The sequence below is a fragment of the Sycon ciliatum genome, chromosome 3, assembly GCF_964019385.1.
Source record: "Sycon ciliatum chromosome 3, ocSycCili1.1, whole genome shotgun sequence".
Classification (NCBI taxonomy): Eukaryota; Metazoa; Porifera; class Calcarea; order Leucosolenida; family Sycettidae; genus Sycon; species Sycon ciliatum.
The window spans coordinates 11075722-11103460 of record NC_088645.1 but is presented as its reverse complement, the minus strand read 5'-3'; the positions used below and the strand labels follow the sequence as shown (position 1 = coordinate 11103460).

Sequence of the window (27739 nt, the reverse complement as noted above, 5' to 3'; positions counted from 1 at the left end):
TGTTGTTGTTGTTGTTGTTGTTGTTGTTGTTGTTGTTGTTGTTCTGCAGGGCTGAGGAAGCCGCACAGCAGACCGGTGACGGCATGGTACCGGCATCCGTGAATGCTGCAACAAGGTCGTCGTGCCAACTCAGCAAATCCGCTGTGCTTAGTAAGCCGAAATCTGCTGCAGCTGACAAGCCGGCGAAGTGCTCGCAGTGCGGACGATCTCAGCACACGAAGTCAATGTGTCCTGCCAAGGGCAAAGAGTGCCGTAAGTGCAAGGGCAGGGACCACTTCGCGACAATGTGCCGCAAGACCATCGCATGCCTCACCATTCAAGCAGTGCAGGCCGGTGACAAAGTGATGCTGTCAACACGTCTTGACGACAACGACCGGTCGTGCACGTTAGAGTGGTTGCCAGATACTGGCTCGGATGTTGATGCTATTGGTGCTAGTCATCTCCGCAGACTTGGTGGCAGCGTAGCTGATCTGGAACCTGACCCCGACCATGTTGTCGCCGTGAACGGTCAGCCATTGACCAGCTTGGGAACTGTTCCCGCCAGGGTTGTCGCTCGTGATGTCACGCACACCACTCGTCTACATGTTTACGACGAACTCAGTAACGCATTGCTGTCGCGCTCATCGCTCAAGGCGTTAGGTTTCTTCCCGCCTAACTGGCCACAGATCGCTCCAGTGACACAAGGGACATCCCGTTCTGCAGAGCACAGCAACCCTACACCAGACCAGCGTGTACGTATCCGCCAGGACCTCCTCGACGAGTTCGCTGACGTATTTGCAGAGGACACGCTCCGACCCATGGACGGTCAGCCGATGCACATCCAACTCGCGCCTGACGCCCAGCCGCGCAAGTTCAACAATGCCCGTTGGTTACCTTACGCCTATCGTGACCAGGTGAAACTCCAGCTGGACAAGATGGTCGCAGATGGCATCATCGCACCGGTCTCAGAGCCAACGGAGTGGTATCACCCCATCGTCATAGCCGAAAAGAAAGGCACTGCAGAAGTCCGAATGACGCTGGATTTCACTAAGCTTTTAACAAGCAAGTTGCCCGGCCCGCGCATCCCATGCGCGCACCTCGAGATGTCGTTTCTAACCTTGGTAACGCCCAGTATTTTACCAAGCTGGATGCTCGCCACGGCTAATGGCAGGTCCCCTTGGACGACGAGTCCAGAAGCTTGACCACATTCATCACACAGTGGGGCAGATATCAGTACTGCGGAACCGACAAGGTCTGATTTCTGCTGGCGACGAATTCAACCAGCGGACCGACGCAGCATTCGCTGGTATTCAGCAATTCTCCAAGGTCGGGGATAACTGCCTGGTCTTCACTGATTCCTTTGAGCAGCACCTGGAACGAACTCGTGAAGTTCTTCAACACGCTTGTCGGTGTGGTATCACCCTGTCAGCCAAGAAGTTTGCATTCGCCGAGACCGAGATCAACTTCTGCGGCTACGTGACAAACAAGTCCGGCTGGAAGACAGACCAGGAAAAGACCCGCGCTATCACCGACTTCGAGATCCCTGCCAATCGCACTGACTTGCGATCATTCATGGGTCTCGTCAACCAGTGCAGTGATTTCAGCTCAGCCATCGCCGAACACGCAGCACCTCTCCGCGGTCTGCTGAAAGCCAAGAATGAGTTTCTATCTGGACAAGCCATCCGTGCAACGTACCAACCGTCGTGCGCGTCAAGTGGCTTACTGGCCGAGGATGAGTGATGACATCACAGCCCTGATCCGTGCCTGCCCTGTCTGTCGTGAGCTCCAACGTTCGCAGCAGAAGGAGCCATTGATGCGCGAGCCACAGCCGACATTTCCATTCGGGTATGCCAGCGCAGATCTCTTCTCCTGCCAAGGCTGGCAGTTCCTGGTATATTCAGACCGTCTGTCCGGCTGGCCGTGTGTAGCTCGAATTGGCCGTATCGCTACCTCTCATGACATCATTTGTCACTTCCGCCGTTGGTTCGCAGATGTTGGCGTACCGCGCAAGATATTCACAGATGGAGGCCCGCAGTTTGCCGCTTCCCGTGTACGTGACTTCTGTGAGCGATGGGGTGTGGAACAGTGCTTTTCCACCCCACACTACCCTCAATCCAATGGCCACGCGGATTCAGCAGTGAATGCAGTGAAACTGCTCATTGAGAAGACGACCCAGAACGGAGATCAGGATGTGGACTCCTTCCAACGCAGCTTGTTGGAATGGCGCAATACTCTCCGCCCTAATGGCAGCAGGTGTTATCCCTATGTGGTTAGCCAGGGTATTGTCAGCGACAATGGATAAACACCCAAGTGTTGTTCCGTCAGTTCCTCCAGTCGTTTGTGTTCGCCCACCGTGCCAGCTTTGATCGACTGGATTGCGTCTGCTCAAGTTGTGGACTCTGTAGATCCGAAAACACATTATGACAAATCGGCACGCTCTCTCCATTCTCTACGGATTGGCACCCACGTTGATGTTCAGCACCACCAGACCAAGCTGTGGTCCATGCATGGCATTATTGTAGCAATTGGCAGTCGGCGCGACAACTTCGTCAAGATGCCTAGTGGCAGTGTCCTCTGGCGTAATCGCTGCTTTCTCCGTCCGTATGTTCCCCCATGTGTTGACTCCGCTAGTCATACCCCTTCTCCAAGTTCATCAGTACGTGTACCTACTGACGCCGCTACCCAGCCTGTTCGTCGTAGCACTCGTATTCGCAAGACGCCTGACCGTCTCACCATTACATCTACGTCTGGACAGTCATATGTGTGACACTGTTTGTCTGTAGCATTTGGTCTCATCTTGACATCATGTCTATGTCATTTCATCTCGTCTGTTATGACTTTATTTATTTATTTATTTTTGTTGAGACAAAACCAGGTTTTATCTCAGAAGGGGCGTGAGAGTATAATATTATTATTACCAGGTATGTTACTGTTTAGGAATGGGTTTGCTCCCACACAAAATCATCGCCGAAGTCGCAACCTCTATTTCGTATGTTACTGTGTTTGTTATTTTGTGTCTGGTTGACACCCATGGAATTTTATCTTCGAAGGGGCGTGTTATGTTATGACGTAATGCCGTACAACTTTAGCTCTACTGTGTATGCACGCACGCATATCTTTGAAAGTCTTCTCTGTCGTTTACAGATTGGATTTTGTCAGTTTTTCTACTTCGTGTATTCTAACTAATAAACTACTTGTCTCTTGTCTACCGAACCTAACACACACTTCGGACAGTGGAGCACGCTACTTCATCACGTAATTACCTTGAATAACAACATCTACATGAAGTGAAGTTGGCAACCTGGTCGTAAGATGTTCACCGATCGAATGTACGAAACTGCGATCGGATCATTTTATGTTTCAAAGGATGACGACCAGCTATCATTCTCTCAGCATTATTTTGTGCTCAACGTCGCTAGCTGGTCAATAAACAGTGTTAAATCATCATGGGTGTTTATCCATTGTCGCTGACAATACCCTGGCTAACCACATAGGGATAACAGGTTGATCCCCGATAAAGATATCCATTTTACCTTGTTAGCCCTTCTGTAGAAGCAGGGTGTATGGATTCAAACTGGACTCGATTCTCACTCTGAGATCCTGGGAACGCATTTTCCGACACCACAATGCATTGATTCAGCTATTTATAATGAGGTTTTGCACCTGTGGTGTGTTTTGGTACTCGCCCGATTAGTGCCCCCGCGTAACTATTTTTTTCAATGTCCATGATAGATGGGGCACTATTCAAGAGCGGGCACTATTCAAGAGAGGGCGCTATTTTTCAATGCTGGTACATTTACACGTACATGTACGTGATCCAGCATAAAAAGAAGGCAAAGAAAAACAGAGCCTTAAGTGAACTGTAAACTATGATGACTCAACCGAAAGGCCAACAAAAACTGAGATTTTGATCCTGAAACCACCAGTGCAATGACATAGACAAGAACATTACTAAATGAACACCAAACTTGGTTACAAGCCCAGGATGGAGGGGGAGGGGGGGCACTATTCAAGAAAGGGCTCTATTTTTCACTGATTCTTAGAGACAGGGGCGTTATTCGAGATAGGGCACTATTGAAGCCAGGGCTCTGCTCGCACGAGTACGGTAACTGGCAAGGAGAACTGAAAACGAAGAACTGCGTTCGTGGAAACATTAAACATGACGGGATGCACCAACTCGACATACTTACCCTCACGGACATGCTGCTAGACAACCGATTCATGAAACTGTCATATGTGTCCAAGTGAATTGATATCATCTCTCCAGCAGCTGGGTATAAGACCAATGAACCCAGGTAGTCTGGGTAATAAGTGTGCCATCGCCGACTAGGCCCCTCTCGCCATTTACCATTTTTCCAATCCTGCCCCGCTGCATGAACCCAGGGAAGGCTCCAACTGTCCTGGCCAATGAACGTGTTTGTCAATGAGTCTCGGTGGCTCATTAGTTGATCCCGAAGAGCTATCAGAGCCTCGTCTTTGGCTTCACGACCTTGTCTGCATTGTGGAAATGTTCATAGAGAAGGGATTGAGAGAGAATACTGTCGCACTTTAATATGGTGTACGGTCAATATAGAAAAGTAGAGCAAGCAATCTAGTATGCCCACTTTCGCAAGACACTATGATTTTGCCTCACATTCGTTCCTTGCCCCAATAAATCGAATAAGAGAGGGAGAAAGAGATAGATAGAGAGAGAGAGGGAGAGACAGAGAGAGCGAGGGATACAAAGAGAGACATATACAGAGACAGAGGGAGAAAGAGAAAAGAGAGATAATAGAGAGAGAGGGAGACAGAGAAAAGAGAGATAATAGAGAGAGATAGAGGGAGACAGACCTAAAGACAGGTCGGCTTACAGAGAGACAGACAGAGACAAACACAGAGAGGCAAGGAATGGGAAAGAGAGGGGTAGAGATGGGGTGAGAGAAAAGGAATTTGTGCGTTAGCTTGTGTGCGTGAATGTGCGTGTGTGTGCGGGAGGGGTGTCGTTGTTAAACGAGATTACACGTTGTGGAGGAGACCTACCTGATATGTTTCAAAGCCTCCAAAATAGCGGTTCCGTTGCACTGCTTCCTAGAATAGAGCCATGTTGCTCCCCGTTGCTTGATGCATTCGGCGCTGGAGTGACGGAACAAAATCCAGGTAGGCTTGCCTTTAGCTAGGTTTTCAAATTCCCCAAACCTCTTGATTAACAGTGCAGTGAAATTGGAGCCTGTGCAGATTACTCTGTGATTAGTGCTGTGAACAGGAGTGCCTGAACACGAAGCAGCTGAATACATGCCATAGGCATTACACTCAGTTGAAGTATTATACGCTGACGTTGCTGGACGTGGACTGTCACATATGAACCTCAGTTGCTTTTCATTGTTTTCAACTTGAATGGAATAGGGAAGAACAGGATTCTTGGGTCTGTAGCTGAAGTCCTGGGACTGGGGAGAGAGAAATGACAGAGTGCACAGCCATTGATGTTAGGTTCGGTTGACAAGAGACAAGTAGTTTATTATTCAGAATACACGAAGTCGAAAAACTGACAAGATTCAACCTGTAAACGACAGAGAAGACTTTCAAAGATATGCGTGCGTGCATACACAGTAGAGCTAAAGTTGTACGGCATTACGTCATAACATAACACGCCCCTTCGAAGATAAAATTCCATGGGTGTCAACCGGACACAACATAACAAACACAGTAACATAATAATAATTATACTCTCACGCCCCTTCTGAGATAAAATCTAGTTTTGTCTCAACAAAAATAAATAAATAAATAAAGTCATAACAGACGAGATGAAATGACATAGGCATGATGTCAAGATGAGACCAAATGCTACAGACAAACAGTGTCACACATATGACTGTCCAAACGTAGATGTAATGGTGAGACGGTCAGGCGTCTTGCGAATACGAGTGCTATGACGAAACGGCTGGGTAGCGGCGTCAGTAGGTACACGTACTGATGAACTTGGAGAAGGGGTATGACTAGCGGAGTCAACACATGGGGGAACATACGGACGGAGAAAGCAGCGATTACGCCAGAGGACACTGCCACTAGGCATCTTGACGAAGTTGTCGCGCCGACTGCCAATTGCTACAATAATGCCATGCATGGACCACAGCTTGGTCTGGTGGTGCTGAACATCAACGTGGGTGCCAATCCGTAGAGAATGGAGAGAGCGTGCCGATTTGTCATAATGTGTTTTCGGATCTACAGAGTCCACAACTTGAGCAGACGCAATCCAGTCGATCAAAGCTGGCACGGTGGGCGAACACAAACGACTGGAGGAACTGACGGAACAACACTTGGGTGTTTATCCATTGTCGCTGACAATACCCTGGCTAACCACATAGGGATAACACCTGCTGCCATTAGGGCGGAGAGTATTGCGCCATTCCAACAAGCTGCGTTGGAAGGAGTCCACATCCTGATCTCCGTTCTGGGTCGTCTTCTCAATGAGCAGTTTCACTGCATTCACTGCTGAATCCGCGTGGCCATTGGATTGAGGGTAGTGTGGGGTGGAAAAGCACTGTTCCACACCCCATCGCTCACAGAAGTCACGTACACGGGAAGCGGCAAACTGCGGGCCTCCATCTGTGAATATCTTGCGCGGTACGCCAACATCTGCGAACCAACGGCGGAAGTGACAAATGATGTCATGAGAGGTAGCGGTACGGCCAATTCGAGCTACACACGGCCAGCCGGACAGACGGTCTGAATATACCAGGAACTGCCAGCCTTGGCAGGAGAAGAGATCTGCGCTGGCATACCCGAATGGAAATGTCGGCTGTGGCTCGCGCATCAATGGCTCCTTCTGCTGCGAACGTTGGAGCTCACGACAGACAGGGCAGGCACAGATCAGGGCTGTGATGTCATCACTCATCCTCGGCCAGTAAACCACTTGAGGCGCACGACGGTTGGTACGTTGCACGGATGGCTTGTCCAGATAGAAACTCATTCTTGGCTTTCAGCAGACCGCGGAGAGGTGCTGCATGTTCGGCGATGGCTGAGCTGAAATCACTGCACTGGTTGACGAGACCCATGAATGATCGCAAGTCAGTGCGATTGGCAGGGATCTCGAAGTCGGTGATAGCGCGGGTCTTTTCCTGGTCTGTCTTCCAGCCGGACTTGTTTGTCACGTAGCCGCAGAAGTTGATCTCGGTCTCGGCGAATGCAAACTTCTTGGCTGACAGGGTGATACCACACCGACAAGCGTGTTGAAGAACTTCACGAGTTCGTTCCAGGTGCTGCTCAAAGGAATCAGTGAAGACCAGGCAGTTATCCCCGACCTTGGAGAATTGCTGAATACCAGCGAATGCTGCGTCGGTCCGCTGGTTGAATTCGTCGCCAGCAGAAATCAGACCTTGTCGGTTCCGCAGGTACTGATATCTGCCCCACTGTGTGATGAATGTGGTCACGCTTCTGGACTCGTCGTCCAAGGGGACCTGCCCTTAGCCGTGGCGAGCATCCAGCTTTGTAAAATACTGGGCGTTACCAAGGTTAGAAACGACATCTCGAGGTGCGCGCATGGGATGCGCGGGCCGGGCAACTTGCTTGTTAAGCTTAGTGAAATCCAGCGTCATCCGGACTTCTGCAGTGCCTTTCTTTTCGGCTATTACGATGGGGTGACACCACTCCGTTGGCTCTGAGACCGGTGCGATGATGCCATCTGCGACCATCTTGTCCAGCTGGAGTTTCACCTGGTCACGATAGGCGTAAGGTAACGAACGGGCATTGTTCCTGGCGGACACGTACACGCTGGCCTGGTGTAGGGTTGCTGTGCTCTGCAGAACGGGATGTCTCTTGTGTCACTGAAGCGATCTGTGGCCAGTTAGGCGGCAAGAAACCTAACGCCTTGAGCGATGAGCGCGACAACAATGCACTACTGAGTTCGTCATACACATGTAGACGAGTGGTGTGTGACATCACGAGCGACAACCCTGGCGGAAACAGTTCCCAAGCTGGTCAATGGCTGACCGTTCACGGCGACAACATGGTCGGGGTCAGGTTCCAGATCAGCTACACTGCCACCAAGTCTGCGGAGATGACTAGCACCAATAGCATCAACCAGTATCTGGCAACCACTCTAACGTGCACGACCAGTCGTTGTCGTCAAGACGTGTTGACAGCATCACTTTGTCATCAGCCTGTACTGCGTGAATGGTGAGGCATGCGATGGTCTTGCGGCACATTGTCGCGAAGTGGTCCCTGCCCTTGCACTTACGGCACACTTTGCCCTTGGCAGGACACATTGACTTCGTGTGCTGGGATCGTCCGCACTGCGAGCACTTCGCCGGCTTGTCAGCTGCAGCAGATTTCGGCTTACTAACCAAAGCGGATTTGCTGCGTTGATACGACGACCTTGTTGCGGCATTCACGGATGCCGGTACCATGCCGTCACCGGTCTGCTGTGCGGCTTCCTCAGCCCTGCAGATCTTCGCCGCGGTTTCCAGGGTGAGGGACGGAGCTGCCAGGAGTTTATGGCGCGTGTCGTTGTTGGCTATGCCAACTACGATGCGGTCCGGCATCATGTCGCCCGTCAAGTTGCGGAGACTCTGCACAGCTGAGGTGTACATGTGCTGCACAGCTCCATATCAGGGAAATCGCACTGTGCAAACAGTTCCCTCATTGCAGTAAAGAAGGAGTCAAACAATTCATTGCGCTTCTGCTTTCTATTGTAAAACGCAATTCGATCTAGGAGGGGGTTCCGCTGGCGTCAGATGTACGCTTTTACTGCTATGATGATCTCCGAGCATCGGCAATGTGGGAGATGACAATCACATCTTCGCGCATGAAACGACGAATGTCGGCATCGAACGGCTGGCGAAGAGCTGACACCCGAGTCTCACGACTTTGGCTGGCGAGGTGCTGGCACACAGCATAATCTTTCCAAGCCTCCTCCCATCCCGTGAAACCGGCCATGGTTGCAGTGCTGAGCAATACGGGTCGCTCGACAGAAATCGGCTTGTGACTGTAGGATGTTGAGGTGCTGAGTGGTGCCTGGTTGTCGCGCGTTGCGTTTTCGACCAGTGTGGTGAGGCGAGTCTCGCGTGCCTCGGCCGCTTTCATCTGCTGCTGCATCAAGGCGAGCAGGGATGCAATTTCAGCACTGATAGGGGAAATTCCAGGTTCCGCCATCACAACAATTCTACAGATGAGCCGCAGCCAGCAAAAATGGTACTATAGCGTGAATTTTTGGAAAACGGTATTTTTGCTCCAAAACACTTCTTCATAATTTTTATGTGAATTATCATTCCTGATAGTTTGAACGTATTCTAAGGTGCTGGGGGTGGTTAAATACCACTATATGTACAAGGGTGTCCAGATTGGCAATTGATGTCAGCTTACTTCTGCATTATAGTTAGTTATAAGTCCTCTGCCATGCCCTCGGCCTCTTCTTGGCCTGTGGCATTGCTCCAGGGTGCTTCTGAGTCTTGGCCCAGGTATTGCTTGATCTCCTTGTTTAGGTACAGCAGCCTTGTATCACTGATACCACCTGGTGGCAAGGTTGTGGGCAGGCCGCTTGCAGCGACAGCAGCAGAGTTGGTGGACGAGCGCATTTGCCTCATCTCAATCTCATCTGCTTGGCAGTGCTTCTTCATGCAAACGACACCAGGAGATTCCCGTGCAAACTTGAAGTGCTGGAAAGTTGTTATGCGTGGAATCGGCGTGAACATCTTGTCCAGGTGTTTATCCCACGCGTACCAGGTCCAGCTGTAGCGTTCTGCTAGGTTGCCTTTGCAGGAGGACTCCACTGCTTGGACGACATCTGCCATCGAATCAACTTTGGAGGCTCGGAATTTCTGCTTCAAACAGTACAGCCGAACTTGGCGTCAATACTACATCTAGTGTGACCAACTCGCATGAAAGAAATTTGAATGCTGGTATTTTAGGCATGATAGCACACGCCAGCTGAAGTATGCCATGACTGATCGTTTCTTGTTCTGCCCAACGCAGTTATCAGCATGAAACATCAAGGATGGCTCCTTGGAACGCTTCTCCAAATAATGGTGGAGCATGCTGATAACCGCGTTGGGACCATGAGCAAGCCGTCCATCACAGCCAATGCTCTCTGCTTCATTGAACAAGTAATTTACTTGCTGATTGCATGCCTCATCACAAATTCCAAATAATTGTATCTTAAATCTGGACTTGAAATACAATGGGCCCACCTGGCGAGTGTGCTGAGGTAGCTCAAGCTGTTGGGCGAAGTCGAAAGTGATGTGGGTAGAAGATGCCTGTGTATCTGTATCCGTTGTTTGGCTTAGCTCATCCCTGGCATCACTAATTGATTTGTTGTAGTACTGCAGTTCATCATCAGCCTCCTGCATGTGAGCTGAAAGTTGCTCCATGGCCAGGCCGGTGGTCTCCTCTGTCTTTGCATGCCTGACATTCTCACGCAGCCGCTCACAGCATGCGCAAACATCAGATCTCTGCTTCATGATGCATATATCTGGAGTATTAGCTTTCCAAAGCCGTTTGAACGTGGTCAGACTAATAGGATGTGCACCTTCAGAATCACAGTATAGACAATGAATTTATTTCTTTGTACAACTAGCAAGAAGATATGTGGGCGCCTATGCTGCGCGTCCCCTGGGTGCTGCTGGTTGCGGCATTCCATAACGAGATGCATAGTTTTTGATAACCTGCACAACATTGTAAGCCACTGCAGTAGGTAAGATGTTGGGCGGGGGTTTGCCCTTACTCTTGCTGCTCTGTGGCGTTGTAAGTAGATGTTCAGCGTCTTCTTGTAATTTACGGAGTAGAGTATGCGACAATCCATGTGCATCTTGGAACACTTCACGGCAGACGACAACACCAAGCATTGCATATGTGAACGAAAATTTGCGAGAACTTGCAGTTGCAGCTCCAGCGCTGGGGCTAGATATTCTCATTATCGCTGCAAGTTCGCCCAGCACTTACCGCTTCAGCTCACTCCTCTTCATTGCTCTCAAGTTACATACCAGTTCCTCGAGCTGGTCCGGAGGTAGCTTGGTCCAATGATTCACTTTGCATTTGCAACCGATGTCCAGTGCGTCGCGTATCATCGCCGCTGCCGCTCCACTTGCTGCACTCGTTCCATCGCTAGTGGTATCCTCTGCATCGCTGAAATACTCGTCATCGCTGCTCTGCGACTCCAGAGGTAAACAGGTCCGCTTTTCTGCAGGTGTGTCCGAATTTGAGTGACTATTGTCTGAGCCAGACGATTCAGCGATCGTATCACTGCTGTTTAGGCCGTAACAACTTTCGTCATGTTCCCGTAGCGCAGCGAGGTCGTCAACGCTCGCACCGCAAATTTCTAGGCTTCGTATTCTACTCGTGCATGCCATGACACTCTGTGGCTTCTCTAATTTCAGTACGCGTCTTGCATGCACTCACACTTGTTGAAAGATGAAGTTGCGCCACTTGATACCTTGTCAAGATGAAAACAAAATCTTGAAGCGATCCTCCTCAAGGAAACAACTCGTAAAAAGTACAAAAATCAGCTCAACTGAAAATGATTTTTTTCAATCCGCGATATTCATGTTAAAACAAAATGGCGTCACGATTTATTGAAAGTGGTATAGTTGGTGGTACGAGTGTTCAAACCCATTTGAACTTCATCCTGTTCGTCTTCTTTTTGACATGCTCTCTTTCCATCGTCCTTAGCTTTTGTTAGTTGAGAGCTGTTTTGGCTTTCTCCTATACCTCTGGGGGATGCCAAGTGATGGTTTTGAGAGGCTGGTGATGGCTGTGAGCGAGAGTTTGCCGATCGGCGTCGTCCTCGCTATAGCGATGAAAATACTAGTTACTGCGCACCTGGCAGATATCACAACACGTCGGTGCGTCCAGGAGCAAAGGAATCTTGGGTTTTCACTGGAATCTAGTTCCTCCAGCATCGTGTAGCCCACTGTCGGGGAATGGCGGTCAAGAAAGGTCGAACCTGGTCTTCTGCAGCATCTCGCAGTCCTGCGAGGCACACTGAATACGCCTGTCATGTATTCTACAAATAAAAATCACGAAGTAGTGGACTTTACAGTGATGAGTCTATCCTGTATGCTGCAAAAGACGCAGGAAATGTGACTGGTGTCTGTACACTCAGTGACTGGACGCCAACACCCCAGTCTTCTCCTGCAGGATCTGTTTGACATTGACATTATGCAGTAGGTCGGCATTAACCTGGTTTGGCAGCTATCGTAATAGTATCTGCCTGGTTGGATGTAGCAGGTTGGATGGAGCAGGTTGGATGTAGCAGGTTGGTGTTTGCTCGTCGTCCAGTCCGGAATTTTCTTGTAACTCACGGTGGAGTACGCGCAGGGTTTGGGATCATTCCTGTTCACTTCAATATTATCAAACACAACGTTCCCTTTGTCACTCATCTTATCCTGAGTACTGAATTTGTTGACAATATTGCACCACACTTGTCACAACCTACGGCCACTGCTGGCGGTGGCGACTGGTTCGTCAATGGCGGTGACCAGGCTGACTGACTAGCTTCGAGACAGCGGTCTCGTTGTCAACCCCGCAGCAGCCTAAAGGTTAATTTTATCGATCCAGCCTCAGCGCCATGTTGACGATGCCCTAGTGACTGTGTGTCATGGATTGCCTTGCCATCAGCGGTCATTGCTGTCCACCTTGGTGCAGCCCTCAACAACTGGCTCAGCCCATGGGAGTCTCAAGTGGACAAAGTTGTTGCCAAAGTAGCTCAGAAGATTGGTGCATCGTGGTGTAGGTGAGCACATAACTAGGACTTCCCAGCGCCTATTTGTCCAGGCTGCGATACTATGTGACATGCTGTACTGCACATTCTTTTCAGCGCTGCAAGGCCGGCAGCTGGACCGACTGCAGGGGCCGCGCACATGCAGGCTGCCTGTTGCCAGTGCAGCATTCTGGAAAGTTCCTTCCTTCTGAGATCCGTGGAATAATAACTTTCTTTGCTTCAAAGCAAGTTGCTTACCTTTCTGTTGTGCTCCCAGTGTCCTTACAACAATAACCTACAGCAATGTTTTATTTTCCTTTCCATTCCCCAACCAATGAATACAACAATGTCGATTCTATTTCTGAATACTCTATTTTCAGAAATTTTTGGTGCTCAATATTTTCGGTATGAGGGCAACAGGCCAGGTTAGGTGAACAGAAATTTTCGGTACAGAGAAGCAGTTCCCTATTGGATTATGTATGTTAGTGTTTGTTCGGTATATTCACAAAGGCACACAATGAAAACCTTGGCAAATTTATTCCGTTGTAACTCAGAGTTTCATGGCTGAACCAATCATCAGAAAACGATAATGGAATAGGAGGCAGCGCTGGTATATCTAAGTGGAGAGAGGTGTGATAATACGATAGCGAGAGGAGTAATCGCGTGAATGTATACAGGGACGGGCTATTTCAGAGGCAGATGCAGTAGGCGTAGGTCTAGCACTAACAAGTACGCGCTTAATCTCGCTCACACACCACACACACACATACTAACACGCACACACATAGTAACACCCACACACACATACACACATACACGCACACACTAACACACACATACACCCACCCACAACACCCTAACTTGCACACGGGCGCACGCACACACAGGACACCCACCCACCCAAAACACCCTAACTCGCACAAACACACGCACACACGCATATACACACACCTATAGACACATGTCCACACGTATACACAGGCATCTGCGTTCGTATGACAAATCTAAGCGCACACAAATTCCTGCAATCACGCGTCAAAAAACCCGCAGCGGTCATAGCTGTCTATGTAATAGGGGTGGCCAGCAGAAACTTGCTCTGGTGAGGGCATTTAGATACCAGCTCACTTCTCTTGTTTAGGGAGGTAACTTTTGAAGCTTTCAGGATGTGGAACTTTTCGGTTAAGCATAGGCCACACTTCTTGCTGATGTTACTGTACGAAGGTGCTCTATCCTTGATCTCCCATCTGATGTCGAATCCGCGGTTCTCGTTTTTCAGATCCCAGATGTGCTTGGACAACTTAGTCGATGCGGCGTACTTTTCATGGCGGAAGTCCGAAGTGTGTTTGTTGTAGCGCTGCTTGAATGTGGTAGCAGTCATGCCGACGTAGGTCTTGACTTCGTTGGATGCTACATGCGCCTCGTACATGACGTCGGAAGACTGGCAGTCACCGTTGAGAGGGCACGACGCCTTGACCCGACAATTGCATGGCACAGCTGGCGGTCGCGAGTGAAGTTTTGCAGCATTGTGCCCTTTGATAATCGGTATATTGAAATTTTAGGTATGAAACAGACGCACCGCACCGAAAGTACCGAAAATAAAAGTACACCGAAACTTTGGGAAATTACAGTACTTTAGTGTGTGCCGGCGCACGCACGTGTGTGTATACCTCACTCGCCACTCGAAGTTCTGTTCCCCATCACTGGAACACTGCCTGTTCTTTATGTTGTGTATAGTGTTTGTCGCCGTATTGTCCCTCTCCGTATTGTCTCTCTCTCATCTATAATTATGCGTTGTAAATAAATCAGTCTTTGTCTTGACTCCTAGATCCTGCGTGGCTTCAGGCTAACACAACATGGTGGCAGCTGTGGTTTCTACGACTGTAGGAAAGAACCCTTCGCCTCTAGCCCGCAGTCGAGCATCCCCAGCTCCGGGACAGTCTCGTCATCGTCGTCGTCATGCGTCGTCGTCGTCAGTCTGAGAAGTTTGGTTGTTAGTCCAGTCATGCCCGGCATGCACTACGCTCTACTCGTGTCGTCCTACTCGTGGACTCTACTCTTCAGCAGCAGTCACGCCACTGCTCCTTGTCTCTGCTGACTGCCGTCCCTGTCCAGCCAGTTCGTCGTCCTCGCATGCTCAATCTCTCGGTAGCTCCGATAAGCCTGCTGTTGAGCACTGATCGCCATGTCCCCATGCCGTGCTCAACCCATCCGTCTGGGAGAGATAGAGGTGTCACGGTACGAGCGCTCCGGATCGACCAAGTCTGACTCGTGACGGAAGGAACTGCCAGGCGTATGCCGGTTAGCTGTAGCTCATTCCCTCTTTGTATTTCATTTGTTTTCGTTTTGACCTTGTGTGCTTCTTTATTCTTTCTCTTCGCTCTCGATCTCCTCATTTTTTTGCCTCGAACTTCTTCAGTTTTCAAAAAAAAATCTCTTCTGTGCAGATGCTAGGCATGCCCTGCTACTGACAGTACTGTACTGGTGTACGTGTAGGCCCTAGCTCGTCTCTCAATCTTGTTTTTCATGTTCCTCTTTCTTCCCGGAAAAGGGATATATTGTGTAGATACATCTTTTCTCTCTCTTCCCCTCCTTCCCCGGAAAGGGAGATGTTGTGTATAGTGTTTGTCGCCGTATTGTCCCTCTCCGTATTGTCTCTCTCTCATCTATAATTATGCATGCTCGTTGTAAATAAATCAGTCTTTGTCTTGCCTCCTAGATCCTGCGTGGCTTCAGGCTAACACAACACTTTAAGGACCTGCCATCACCTGCGGATGGGCATTCAATGATTGTATTGTGTGTGTTTCATTCAGAATCAGATCCGCTATCGTTGCTATAAGAGAAAATCTGTGGGTTCACATCCAGTGCATTTGTAGATTTGCGTGATTTTCCCGCCACGGGCGCATACATGGGACATTGTGTGTGTGTGTGTGCGTCTGTGTGTATGGGGATATTGTCTGTATCGGCTTTTGGTACTAATGTTCAGGTCTGTGCTTGCATGTGTGAACATGAAATTGTTCGGTTCTGTGCATGCTATTGCTATGTTGTATATTATTGTATGTATGTGTGCATTTCCACGAACAGTGTAGATGAGCGTGGAGAGTGCATTCATCCCTCATCAACCACTTCCCCTTGGGCTTACGAGAGTTTTTTCTCCGTACCTCTCATTTTTGTTTGTTTCTCTCTGATACTGTATTGATGCCGGTACCTGTAACTCGATGTGTTCCTCTATCTGAAGTCGCCTTTAACCTTCGGTCAAGTTAACGTTTATTGTGCTCTATTTATCGTGCGAATCAAAATAAACAATAATAACACAAGTCGTGCTAGAGTGACGACATGTGCGTGTAGTAGGGTTGATGCGATGGGACGTTATAATTAGGTGGAACAGAACACACATTGGGCAGATTGATTGGGCATCATTGATTGTGCTCAGTCTAAACAGTGAACATAATAATTATCTCCAGTGACAGACTGTAGCGGCTAGCCTCCAATAGGTAGCTGGCACTAGTCGCTACTGCTTGTTTGACAGGTACCGCCAGAACCCCTGTTGTGTCATGCTATAGATGCACATGCCCTATTCTGGGGCATACTGAGGTACTTTGATTTTGTTGACTGCATGTAGACAGCATCCAATAGTAGTACTCGTAGACCTTGGCTCTTTGTAGGTCAACCACCATCGCATGGATCGATCGGTGACTATGCACTTGGAGGTTGGAATAGCCCGCGCTGAACAGATCTTGCCATGGCCCAGGGAGTGAAATCGCTTACTCGACTATCCCGGTTTTAGTTAACCAGCATGAGTGGTGCAATTTGTCCATACCATGTTGCGAGCTCACAGTTGTTTGGGCAGGTTTTGAGCTGCACCACGAAACAAAGCGAAATAACGGCGTGACTGTAGAGCAAGGAAGCGGCGAGACGGCACTTCCAGGACGAGACAGGCAGTAGAGATGTGTTCACAGCACGAGCAACCTCTCAAACCCTGCAGGTACTCCAAAGTTACAAGAAAATGTCGGACTGGACGACGCGCCAATGCAAACCTGCAACATCCACCCAGGAAGATAGCTGCCAAACCAGGCCAATTTCGACCCACTGCATACCGGTATGTCAATGTCAAACAGATCCTGCAGGAGAAGACTGGGGTGTTGGCGTCCAGTCACTGAGTGTACAGACACCAGTCACATTTCCTGCGTCTTTTGCAGCATACAGGATAGACTCATCACTGTAAAGTCCACTACTTCGTGATTTTTATTTGTAGAATACATGACAGGCGTATTCAGTGTGCCTCGCAGGACTGCGAGATGCTGCAGAAGACCAGGTTCGACCTTTCTGGACCGCCATTCACCGACGGTGGGCTACACGATGCTGGAGGAACTGGATTCCAGTGAAAACCCAAGATTCCTTTGCTCCTGGACGCTCCGACGTGTTGTGATATCTGCCAGGTGCGCAGTAACTAGTATTTTCATCGCTATAGCGAGGACGACGTCGATCGGCAAACTCTCGCTCACAGCCATCACCAGCCTCTCAAAACCATCACTTGGCATCCCCCAGAGGTATAGGAGAAAGCCAAAACAGCTTTCAACAAACAAAAGCTAAGCACGATGGAAAGAGAGCATGTCAAAAAGAAGACGAACAGTATGAAGTTCAAATGGGTTGGAACACTCGTACCACCAACTATACCACTTTCAATAAATCGTGACGCCATTTTGTTTTAACACGCATACGGTCCATTCTGACCTTCAAACTCCCATTCTGAACAATTTCCGTAATTTTCTATAGTGAGTTTTTTTAATGTGTGGACACTGCATTTATTCGCACAGCAGAAAAGCAACCAACAGAAAATCACGGAATCATAGCAAAAAAACCAAGATCATCGGATAATAAAAGTGTGGCTAGACACGGCTACTCCGCAAGAGTCTCAGTCACGCAACTGACAGTCGTTGACTGCCAGCATCCAAACGACTGCGGTAGGGAGAAGCACGGTGACCACGGAGGCTCATGTTGCAGGATCGAACCAAAGCAAAGGAGACAAGGGAGCGGATCCAGGACATGACAAAGGAGTAGGGTTCATACATATAATTTTCTATAGTACCTTTTTTGCTGGCCGCGGCTCATTAATTCTACAGCTACAAGACACTTATGCTACAGGATCGATCGTTTGAAAATAAAAGGCTACAGAATTCACGGACAACTACAGGCTGTCAATTATTCTGTACTCAGGTTACTAGTAGTTCACTGCGCCATGTTAGGTTCGGTAGACAAGAGACAAGTAGTTTATTATTCAGAATACACGAAGTCGAAAAACTGACAAGATTCAACCTGTAAAAAATCATCTGGCTTCTTATTGAAACGTGTGATCATCATAAAATTGTATTCTGCGCCCTCTACCGGTCTGGGAGCTCCAGTGAGTCAGATATCAGTCTTATTGAGTATCTTGAGGAGACCTTGCTCGCTGTCCGGCACCTCGGTGACTATGTTCTGATCACGGGTGACTTCAATGTCCACAACACCGCTTGGCTGGGCAGCACCAAGACCACTGTTGCCGGGGAAGCCTTAGAGGACTTGTGCGCCTCGCACTACCTCACCCAACATGTCTCCGAACCAACCCGCAAGAACAATACACTGGACTTAGTGATATCTGACCTCCCAGGTGCAGCATCTGTCATAACTGGTCCGCCGCTTGGACGCTCAGACCATGTCACTATTTTAACGGAGTTCAAGACCGTACGTCCCCGCAAGGAGCAACCGGCCCTAAGAATCGTCTGGCAGTATGCTAGAGCAGACTGGGGAAGGATGCGCGCACATCTTAGCCGCATTCACTTGCCAACTGTCCTATCAAATGACCCTGACGCTGCTTGTGAAGCCCTCACAGGAATTGTGCGTGATGCCATGTCTCAGTTTATTCCCTCCAAGACCATTAAAGTAATGGCCACTGACCCGGTCTGGTGGACACCTGCCTGCCAACAAGCGGTGCACCTAAAGCAACAAGCCTGGAGAGTTTGGAGGCAAGACCCCGATAGCTTGCAACAGAAAGAAACCTTCCTGGCATCCGTTACACATTGTGTGCATGTTCTGCAACATGCCCAACAGCAGTGCAAAGAGCGAGCTTCTAGAAAGCTGTCATCTGGCTCCTTGCAAGACAAGCAATGGTGGACAGCTATTAAGCGAGCTGCTGGTGTTAGCCGCCAAAGCGATATACCTGTCCTGGTCGACAGATCTGGACACGAGCACACCACTGCTAGGGAGAAAGCCGAGTGCTTTGCCCAATACTTTGCCATGAAGTGCAGCCTCGGCTCCAACGATTTCTCTGCCTCTGATCAGCTCCCTGCTATGCAACTTGATGCCACGGCACCTCAGATCACAGCCATCCACTTTCGTCCAGCCAATGTCCGTCGTCAACTAGCGGCGTTAAATCCGCACAAGGCCACTGGCCCCGATGGCATATCAGCTAGAGTCCTCAAGGAATGCCACAGGGAGCTGGCAGAGCCTGCTGCTCGCTTGTTCTCTTGCTGCTTCAGAGCAGGGGTCCAGCCAGCTTCCTGGAAACTAGCCCATGTGTCCCCCATACACAAGAAGTCCTCCAAGTCAATTGTTTCGAATCATCGACCTGTGTCTCTCCTCAGCATCCTGTCGAAAGTAATGGAGAGTATAGCCAACTCCCAGCTTGTCAACTTCTTGGAACGCCACCGTCTGCTGAATACTCGTCAATACGGTTTTCGTCGTGGCACCGGAGCTGCAGACCTCCTGACTGTCCTACAGTATGAGTGGGCCAATGCCATGGCAGAAGGTGGAGCTATGCAAGCAGTTGCCGTGGACATAGCGGGGGCTTTTGACAAAGTGTCTCATGCTGGCGTACTTTACAAGGCCCGCCAGCTGGGGATAGGGGGTTCACTGCTCGCATGGCTTACCCACTACCTGCAATGTCGCACCATTAAAGCTGTTGTTCATGGCCAGAGCTCATCGGTGCACCCTGTCCAGTCTGGCGTCCCACAAGGTAGTATCCTTGGACCTACATTGTTCCTCGTGTACGTAAACGACATCTCAAGCTGCTTGTCGCATGGCACAAACCTGAACACTTTTGCTGATGATACAACTTTGTACTCCCTCCTTGACCAAGCCTCGAATGCCTCACTACAACGCAGCCTAGATGAGCTCCATGCCTGGGGAAAGAGATGGAAGATTGCGTTTGAGCCATCAAAATCGCAAACTATCACTCTGTCGCACCAGCGGAAGGATACAGTGCCTCCCCAGCTGTCATTTGGCGGAACTCCTCTCCCGCCTGATGAATCTGTGAAGGTGCTCGGAGTGACGTTTGATACTAAACTGAGCTACAGACTCCACCCACGGCAAGTGGCATCGCGTGCTAAGCAGCGGCTGGGCCTCCTGCGGAAGGCAGCACCCCTCCTCAGCCACGCGGGCAGGGTGACTGTTTACAAAGGATTCGTCCGGCCAATGCTGGATTATGCCCTCCTTGCGTGGATGGGATCAGCCCCCTCACACCTGGCCATGCTGGATGCTGTCCAGCCTCCTTGTTCGGCGAAAGTTCTCTGCTCTCTGCCTACTGTACAAACTGATGTATGGCCATGGTCTGCCTCAAGTTGCAGCCATGTGTCCCCCGCCGGCTATACCGCCACGTCATTGCCGCACTCGAGCAGCCCAAGCACAGCACCATCCCCACCAGCTTGAGCTGAATCTCTCGCCACGAGCTCCTGATTACCTTCTGCGCTCTTTCCCATACTGAATCGTGCCAGTGTGGAATAGACTGCCACAGGCAATTCTGGACAAGCAGCCAGCCCGGAAACACCTGCAGAGATTCAAGACTGCTGCATACCGTCACCTGCAACAGAGTGACTGGTGCTCTGCTCATGACTGGTGCTAGCCATGCACATCTATCACACTGGCCTGCCATCAGTGGACGCAAATCATTATGTTGACCCTCTTCTCAAAGTAGCATTATAGTCATAGCGACGATATGCCGCTGAACTCTTTCTCTCTCTATACTTATATCTCTCCACCTCTTTCACTCTCTTTCTCTCACTCTCTTTCTCTCTCTCTCTTCTTTCTTGTGCACTCTCTCTCTCCCTCTCTCTGTCTCTCTCTCTGTCTCTCTCTCTCTGTCTCTCTCTCTCTCTCTCTCTCTCTCTCCCTCTCTCTCTCCCTCTCTCTCTCTCCCTCCTCTCTCTCTCTCTCTCTCTCTCTCTCTCTCTCTCTCTCTCTCTCTCTCTCTCTCTCTCTCTCTCTCTCTCTCTCTCTCTCTCTCTCTTTCTCTCTCTTTCTCTCTCTCGCTCTCTCTCGCTCTCTCTCGCTCTCTCTCTCTTTCTCTCTCTCTCTCTCTCTCTCTCTCTCTCTCTCTCTTTCTCTCTCTTTCTCTCTCTCTCTCTCTCACTTCAGCCCATCTGTAGGTCAGACAATGACTCCTGGAGATGAATTGCGAACAATCCCGCACGAATCCACTCCCTGTCATAATGAGTCTTTACTTCATGTCCTGAATCAACGGGACATGGACAAGGTAGAAGTCCGGCAGTCCCTACTGCTACCGTCAGCCAAAAACACCAAGGCATGGCACACAATAAACGCTCAGTTGAAGATCCATCTCACTCAACATTTCCCAACCTCATACCTCAAAAACACTAACATCGAAGAGACTCTGGACAAACTAGAGAACTTCATTCACTGGTTTTTCGACCAGAAACCACCACCACCTCCACCAAAACACAAGAATGCAAATAAAAACCGTGCAGTGGAAAAACTCCGGGCTCACAGGCGTGATTTAAAGCGCCAATTTCGTAAGATCAAAAACCCGGACGAAGTACCTGCAGCGCTCAGAAATGAGTATTTTTCAATTGGAAAACAAATCAAGCGTCTTTTGAAACAACAAAAGATGTACGACGATCGATCCCGGAACAAGAGGGACCAGGATGCCTTTCTCAAGGACCCATATGCCTTCGGAAAGAAATTGTTTCAACCAACCAACCATGTCAAACCCACTTTCTCTGACACTACCTGCTTTGAGTACTTCCAACACACATATGCAGACCAGGATCGTGCCACTTCGTACGAATCCTGCCCCAGTGCAGGGAAGCCCCGGGATTGCACCCACCCAGTCGATGAGGGGACCCCTACATGGACTGAATTTCAGAATGTTTTGAAGAAGTGTCCCAACACCTCTGCACCGGGTCCTGACAAGATACCTTACATAGTTTGGAAGCTTTGTCCCTCCCTTCAATCCATTCTTTTCACCATCTTTGGGCGGGTTTGGGAGAGCAAGATCATTCCAAGGCAGTGGCAGGTAGCGTGTATCACACTCCTGGCCAAGGGGGAGGTGTCTGATGATCCTTCGAAATTCCGACCGATTGCTCTAGCGAACACGTCCGGGAAGATCTTTTTCACCTTAGTTGCAAAGCGCCTCTTGAAACATATGCTAGGCAATAAGTTCTTCGATGGTGACAACCAGAAAGGATTTATGCCTGCAAAGGCTGGGTGCTTAGAGCATACATCACTTTGTTATGAGGCGATGCGTGATGCAAAGACGGCAAAACGCCAAATTTGCATTGCGTGGATAGATTTGAAGAATGCATTTGGTTCAGTGCGCCACAATCTGATACAGTATGCTCTAACCCACTACAGCCTTCCTTTGCAATTCAGGAAATTAATTTTTTCCTACTACGACAGTCTTTGCGCTTTCGTCGTACAACCACACACACCCACCTTTAATTACAACATTGGTGTTTTCCAGGGGTGCCCCTTGTCCCCGGTCCTTTTCAATATTTGTTTCCAGCTTCTGCTGGACTCACTTGCAGCCCCTGAATTAAGTTGCCTCTCCTATGATTTTAAATCTGCCCCTTTGCAAGTGTCCCAAACAGCTTTTGCTGATGACTTAGGCCTCTATAGCAAATCTAGTGCAGGTTGTCAAAAACTCATTGCGGTCACGGAGGACTTTCTCTCGTGGACCCAATGTATGCAGGCGGCGCCGCACAAATGCAAAAGCAGTGCAGCAAAGCTTGTAGATGGCCGGTACAAACCTTACGATCCCTGCCTGACAATGTCAGGGAGGAAGATCGCTTTCATTGACACTGCAGAGTTCAAGTTCCTGGGGCGAAGGCTGCATGCTGATTGCTCTGAGCAGACCCAGCGGGAAGACATCCGTCAACTCACTGTATCTCTCATGCAAAAAGTAGATGGCTCTTGGCTTCAAGACCACCACAAGCTATGGCTTTACCACCATCTTGTAGTGCCCAAGCTTTCTTGGTCTTTCCAGGTTCTTGAACTCACACAAGGTTTTGTACGTGAACTGCACTTTATGTGTTTACCATTTCTGAAGAAATGGTCAGGCCTACCTCGATGCGCAAACTCTGCCATTCTTTTTATTGGCAGTCGCAAACGCTTTGGCTTACGCCTCCACTACCTTCCTACGGTGTGGAAAAAGTGCCAGTCCATCAAATGGCACATTCTTCGATCGAGTGGGGACGCGCGCATGAGGGCGCTGTACACTCTGCGTCGGAGTAAGGATGCGAAGCTGACAAAGCGATATGCGGCGACAATAGAGCTGGAGTGTGCAGAGGCATCAGTAGGTTCAGGGACTCTCCGTCCACCGTCATCTTCAAGTCATCGTGCAGGGTTGGGTGCTCCTGCTCCGAAGCAGCATTCCAAACCCCCGAGGAAGGATCTCCTTCAAACATTTGAGGAGATCAACGCGCAGGAGCAGATTTTGAGGCTGAAGACTCTTCAGGTGCAAGGCAAGTGGTTGGAGTGGACATCGGTGATGTGGCAGGACCTCTCGTGGAAATCCCTTTTGTACGGTGGTACTGGTAAGGATTTGAAATTTCTTCTCGCATCAACCCTCGACGTGCTACCTTCTCCGACGAACCTACGCCGTTGGGGAAACACCGTAGTGGATCCGTACTGTAGTTTGTGCCGTACCTGGGCCTGTACTACGCGCCACGTGCTTGGCGCTTGTCGCGTAGCGCTGGACCAGGGACGTTACACCTGGAGGCACGACAACGTACTCGGGGTCATCGTCAGGAACATGCGTGAGGAGATTCGAATCCGCACTGCTGCAAACACCGTACAAACCGAAAATTCAAATGAGCTTGACTTCATCTCGTTTTGCAAGGCGGGAGAGAAGCCAGTTCGCGTTCAGCCCAGACGAAAGTTGGTTACGACTGATCTCCTGTCAGCGGCCTCAGACTGGAAACTTCTTGTCGACTCAGTTAGTGCAAAGATTTCTTTCCCTAGCTGTGTTGCACTTACCACCCTAAGACCAGATATAGTTCTGTACTCTACGAGTCGTAGGATTGTATTCTGGATGGAGTTGACAGTTTGTGCTGAGGACAGATTCAGTGTCAGTAACTCGCGGAAGGACAGGCGGTATGCGGATCTGGCCGATCAATGCCGAGCGAACGGGTGGCAGGTCGTTTCTTTTTCGGTTGAGGTAGGTGTGCGTGGTTTCATCCCGGACTCTCTTCGGAGGGCTCTGAAAGCGCTTGGATTTTCTAATCGAAGAATACAATTTGTTTGTAATTTGTGCAGTAAGACGTCTCTGCGAAGCAGCTACATCATCTGGTTGCGGCGTCAACAAAAACACTGGTCGGAAGATCCACTTTTCTGAGGTACTGTATGTGGGGCTCCGTTTATTGAGGTGCGTTGAAATTTATTCTCTTTATCTTATTATTTCTTTTCTATAATTTCCCCATATGAGTTCCTATCAGTTGCTGTGAACACCTTGAGTGGAGAGCGCTTGCTCGAGCGTTGAACCGGGTTCTTAATCCACCATACCCAGTTCGCAAGGCTGGGCGGGGTTGTGAGCAGGCTTTCATTTCATCTTTTCTTATTATTTCTTATTATTTCTGCTTTTCATCTCATTACAAAAATTCTGCGCTTTTTCTCCATCTGCGCATAAAATCTAGACTGACAACCTGCTTGTTAAATCATGCACCTGCTTTCAGGCGTAAAAACCCTGTTGTAGAGGTCTCAGTCCTCATTTGTTAGACTTACCTGTCTTTATAAATGTAACTTACTCTCTCTCTCTCTCTCTCTCTCTCTCTCTCTCTCTCTCTCTCTCTCTCTCTCTCTCTCTCTCTCTCTCTCTCTCTCTCTCTCTCTCTCTCTCTCTCTCTCTCTCTCTCTCTCTCTCTCTCTCTCTCTCTCTCTCTCTCTCTCTCTCTCTCTCTCTCTCTCTCTCTCTCTCTCTCTCTCTCTCTCTCTCTCTCTCTCTCTCTCTCTCTCTCTCTCTCTCTCTCTCTCTCTCTCTCTCTCTCTATCCGCCATTCCTCTCGCCCCCCTCTCCCAGGGTGCTTGCTGTGTACGCCGATCCCGAGACCCTTGGTCGGGGGAGTCCACTGCATCTCACCAGCGCAGCTCATGTAGCGCCTACACACCCATTGTTGTCTTTTTTGTTTCGTCTTCGTTTTGTCTCCCCCTTCTTCCGTAGGTATGTGCAATGTGATAAAAAAAAATAAATAAAAAAAAACGACTGAGAAGACTTTCAAAGATATGCGTGCGTGCATACACAGTAGAGCTAAAGTTGTACGGCATTATGTCATAACATAACAATTGATAGGTCATGTGACATGGATTGTCCTTACTTCTAGTATTCTATTTCCATCTGCACGTCGACTTCTATCTATTGCATTGTTTGCAGTGATGAGCGTGGCATATAGGTTGGTCCTTGTCGGACAATTGTGGTAGAAAATTAGACAGAGTTGGCATGCTTTTGGCTTTTCGGTTTTGTTTCATGCATGTCTTGAGTATGAATGAAGATCAGGAGCGGAAGCCGCGAGGATTTGCCGAATGTGTCTGCCAGTTTCAATGCTCTTCTGGCAGAATTTGCCTTTTTCCGAGCATTATCTGATCAAATATACATGACACGTACGGGTTTGGTTTAAATCTGGCTTTGGAAAATCTATTTTCATTGCTATCAGGTTCAGGCTCATTCCCTGTGTGCTGCGCTGATGAGTCCACAAAGGACGAAACAGTTCTGTACGCAGATTGGTATACATGACATGTATATAAACCATGGCGGATAATGTGGCTCATTTCATAAGGCTTCTAGCGCTTAGGTACAAATGCAAGATTTCATGGGCGATTATCCCCTTATTTTATCTCTGTCCGAGTATGTTATATTCTTCTTCATTTGTTTCCGATACGGTTCTTCTTTTTGGTACGTCTCAATATTGGTGAGTTATCGAGGTAAAAAGAAAAAAATTAATTTAATTTCAAACGAAAGGTCCAAAATGTTACATGTTATCATTAGTTTGAGACCAACACTAACAACAGCTTGCACACTTACTGACATTTAACGACCTGATGATAACCTCTATCACGTCTTGAAAGCGCAAACCAACAGCCATCCACCCTGGTTCTAAGTTATGAAAACATAAACATGAGAAAGGGGAAGGTGAGCGCACTCAAGAAGAAAAGAAGCACGTCGAGTTCGTGTAACTTCCACTCTTTTTGCTTATCTCCAATAACCGTGAGCCTCCCAAGTTGGGTGGTCGTTTTTTTGCGTTCTCAAAGTGAGCCGTGGCCGTCCCGCGCCATCATCCTTTGGCTTTCGTTCCCATCACGTCAAAGGTAACATTCTTAGTTTGCTGTGATGCTTAGCTTGTTTTTGTCTTGAGTGCGCCCACCTTCCCCTTTCGCATGTTTTTTTTTCTTCGTAACTTAGAAACTTCCAAGTCGGAAGGCTGTTGGTTTCCGCATCCAAGACGTGATAGAGCTTATCATCAGATGGTTAAATGTCAGTATCACATCAGTCAGTACTATGCTAGCTATTGCACCTTCTGACTGCACAACATTTTGATTATAACTGTTAGTGTTGGACACAAACTATGGATCACATGTAACATTTTGGACTTTTGTTTCAAATTGAATATCATTTTACAATATTACAAAGGTTGTTTACTTACTTCATTGGATAGTGCCTTTGAAGAAAAATATCCATAATCTTGGTAAACATCCGCAACAGTGGCCGGGATGTTCACGTCAATTACCACATGCTCTGCCCAAGCAATGGACCGTTGTTTAGTGGCACTTCTCCTTTTGAAGCCTTTTAACTTGACCATGTGCCGTAAGTTGGTGATCTACAGTGTTCACAGATTCAAAACAAGGAAAGACGCCAATAGACAGAAAGGCAGAAATGCGAAATGCGAAGCGCATCGATGGACATATACATGTATTTGCACACAGTATGTGCATTTGGTTTTCATACACATGACATATTGTACGTGTACAATTATCATAGTTATAATTATCATAATTATAATTATATCAGGTTAGGCCTCATTTCTCTGTGCTGCGCTGCAGATTCCACATAGAACGAACCGGTTCTGTCCGCAGATTGAGTAATTATCATAATAATGTGTGTATGTGTGTGTTTTAAATACTCAGAAAGTGAGCCAAGGAAAATTTTGCAACACGGAAATTGTGGGCACAAGTTATGCGATCGAGTCCACCAACGCTATCGAGCAGTGCTCAAGCTGATTTTCATGCCGTGGAAGGTCTAAGTACTCCTTGTCAGTTTTGTGCTAGATTGTGCACATCTGACTGTTCAACATCTGGTTTAGTGGGTGGACTTGATCGCATAACTTGTGCCCACAATTTCCATGTGAATAAGTTAGTGTGTGTGTGCATGATTATGTGTTTGCTTGCTTGTGTACGAGTATGTGTGTTCAGGTGTGTGTATGGACACGTGTGCCACGTATTCGTGAAAGTAGAGCAGCATCAGACAATCAGGATTGGTTGGTGGAGTTTTTGCTTTATGGTGCAGTATGCATGGGCATGTACTATGGAAGTTTCCAGAATTCCTTAGCTTTTCCAGGCTTGCAACAGTCATGCTCTACTGGGGCTTATGCGCCTATAGTCTTTGCAAACTGCACCGGAAATATAGAAATTAATCATCTTAAACCAGTGTATGATCTTCTCGCCTATACGTAGTTTCCTCTCGCTTGGGAATCACTGTCCCGTGTTGGGAGATCCTATCTGTAAATAAACCGGTATAGCTGCACATAGAATTAATAGCGGATGACCTGTGTACGAAACACCTTACCTGCGATATGTGAATTTCAGCTTGCTGCAGTATCCAGGGGCAGGTTCCCGGGC

At 48.6% G+C, this 27739-nt stretch overlaps 3 protein-coding genes across 3 annotated transcripts; 2 read left to right on the top strand and 1 right to left on the bottom strand.

The window, feature by feature from the left end:
• Positions 1-1792: 1792 nt before the first annotated feature.
• LOC135812844 (uncharacterized) lies at positions 1793-2281 on the top strand. Its single transcript, XM_065326060.1, has one exon. It carries the CDS (start codon positions 1793-1795, stop codon positions 2279-2281), a length of 489 nt encoding a protein of 162 aa, XP_065182132.1.
• Positions 2282-6280: 3999 nt separating this feature from the next.
• On the bottom strand, positions 6281-6769 carry LOC135812843 (uncharacterized). Its single transcript, XM_065326059.1, has one exon. It carries the CDS (start codon positions 6767-6769, stop codon positions 6281-6283), a length of 489 nt encoding a protein of 162 aa, XP_065182131.1.
• Positions 6770-21031: 14262 nt separating this feature from the next.
• LOC135811420 (uncharacterized) lies at positions 21032-24895 on the top strand. The gene is made up of 2 exons (XM_065324658.1): positions 21032-24071; positions 24170-24895. The coding sequence occupies exons 1-2, from the start codon at positions 21051-21053 to the stop codon at positions 24170-24172; spliced, it is 3024 nt and encodes a 1007-aa protein (XP_065180730.1). The 5' UTR covers positions 21032-21050; the 3' UTR covers positions 24173-24895.
• The last annotated feature ends 2844 nt before the right edge of the window (positions 24896-27739 follow it).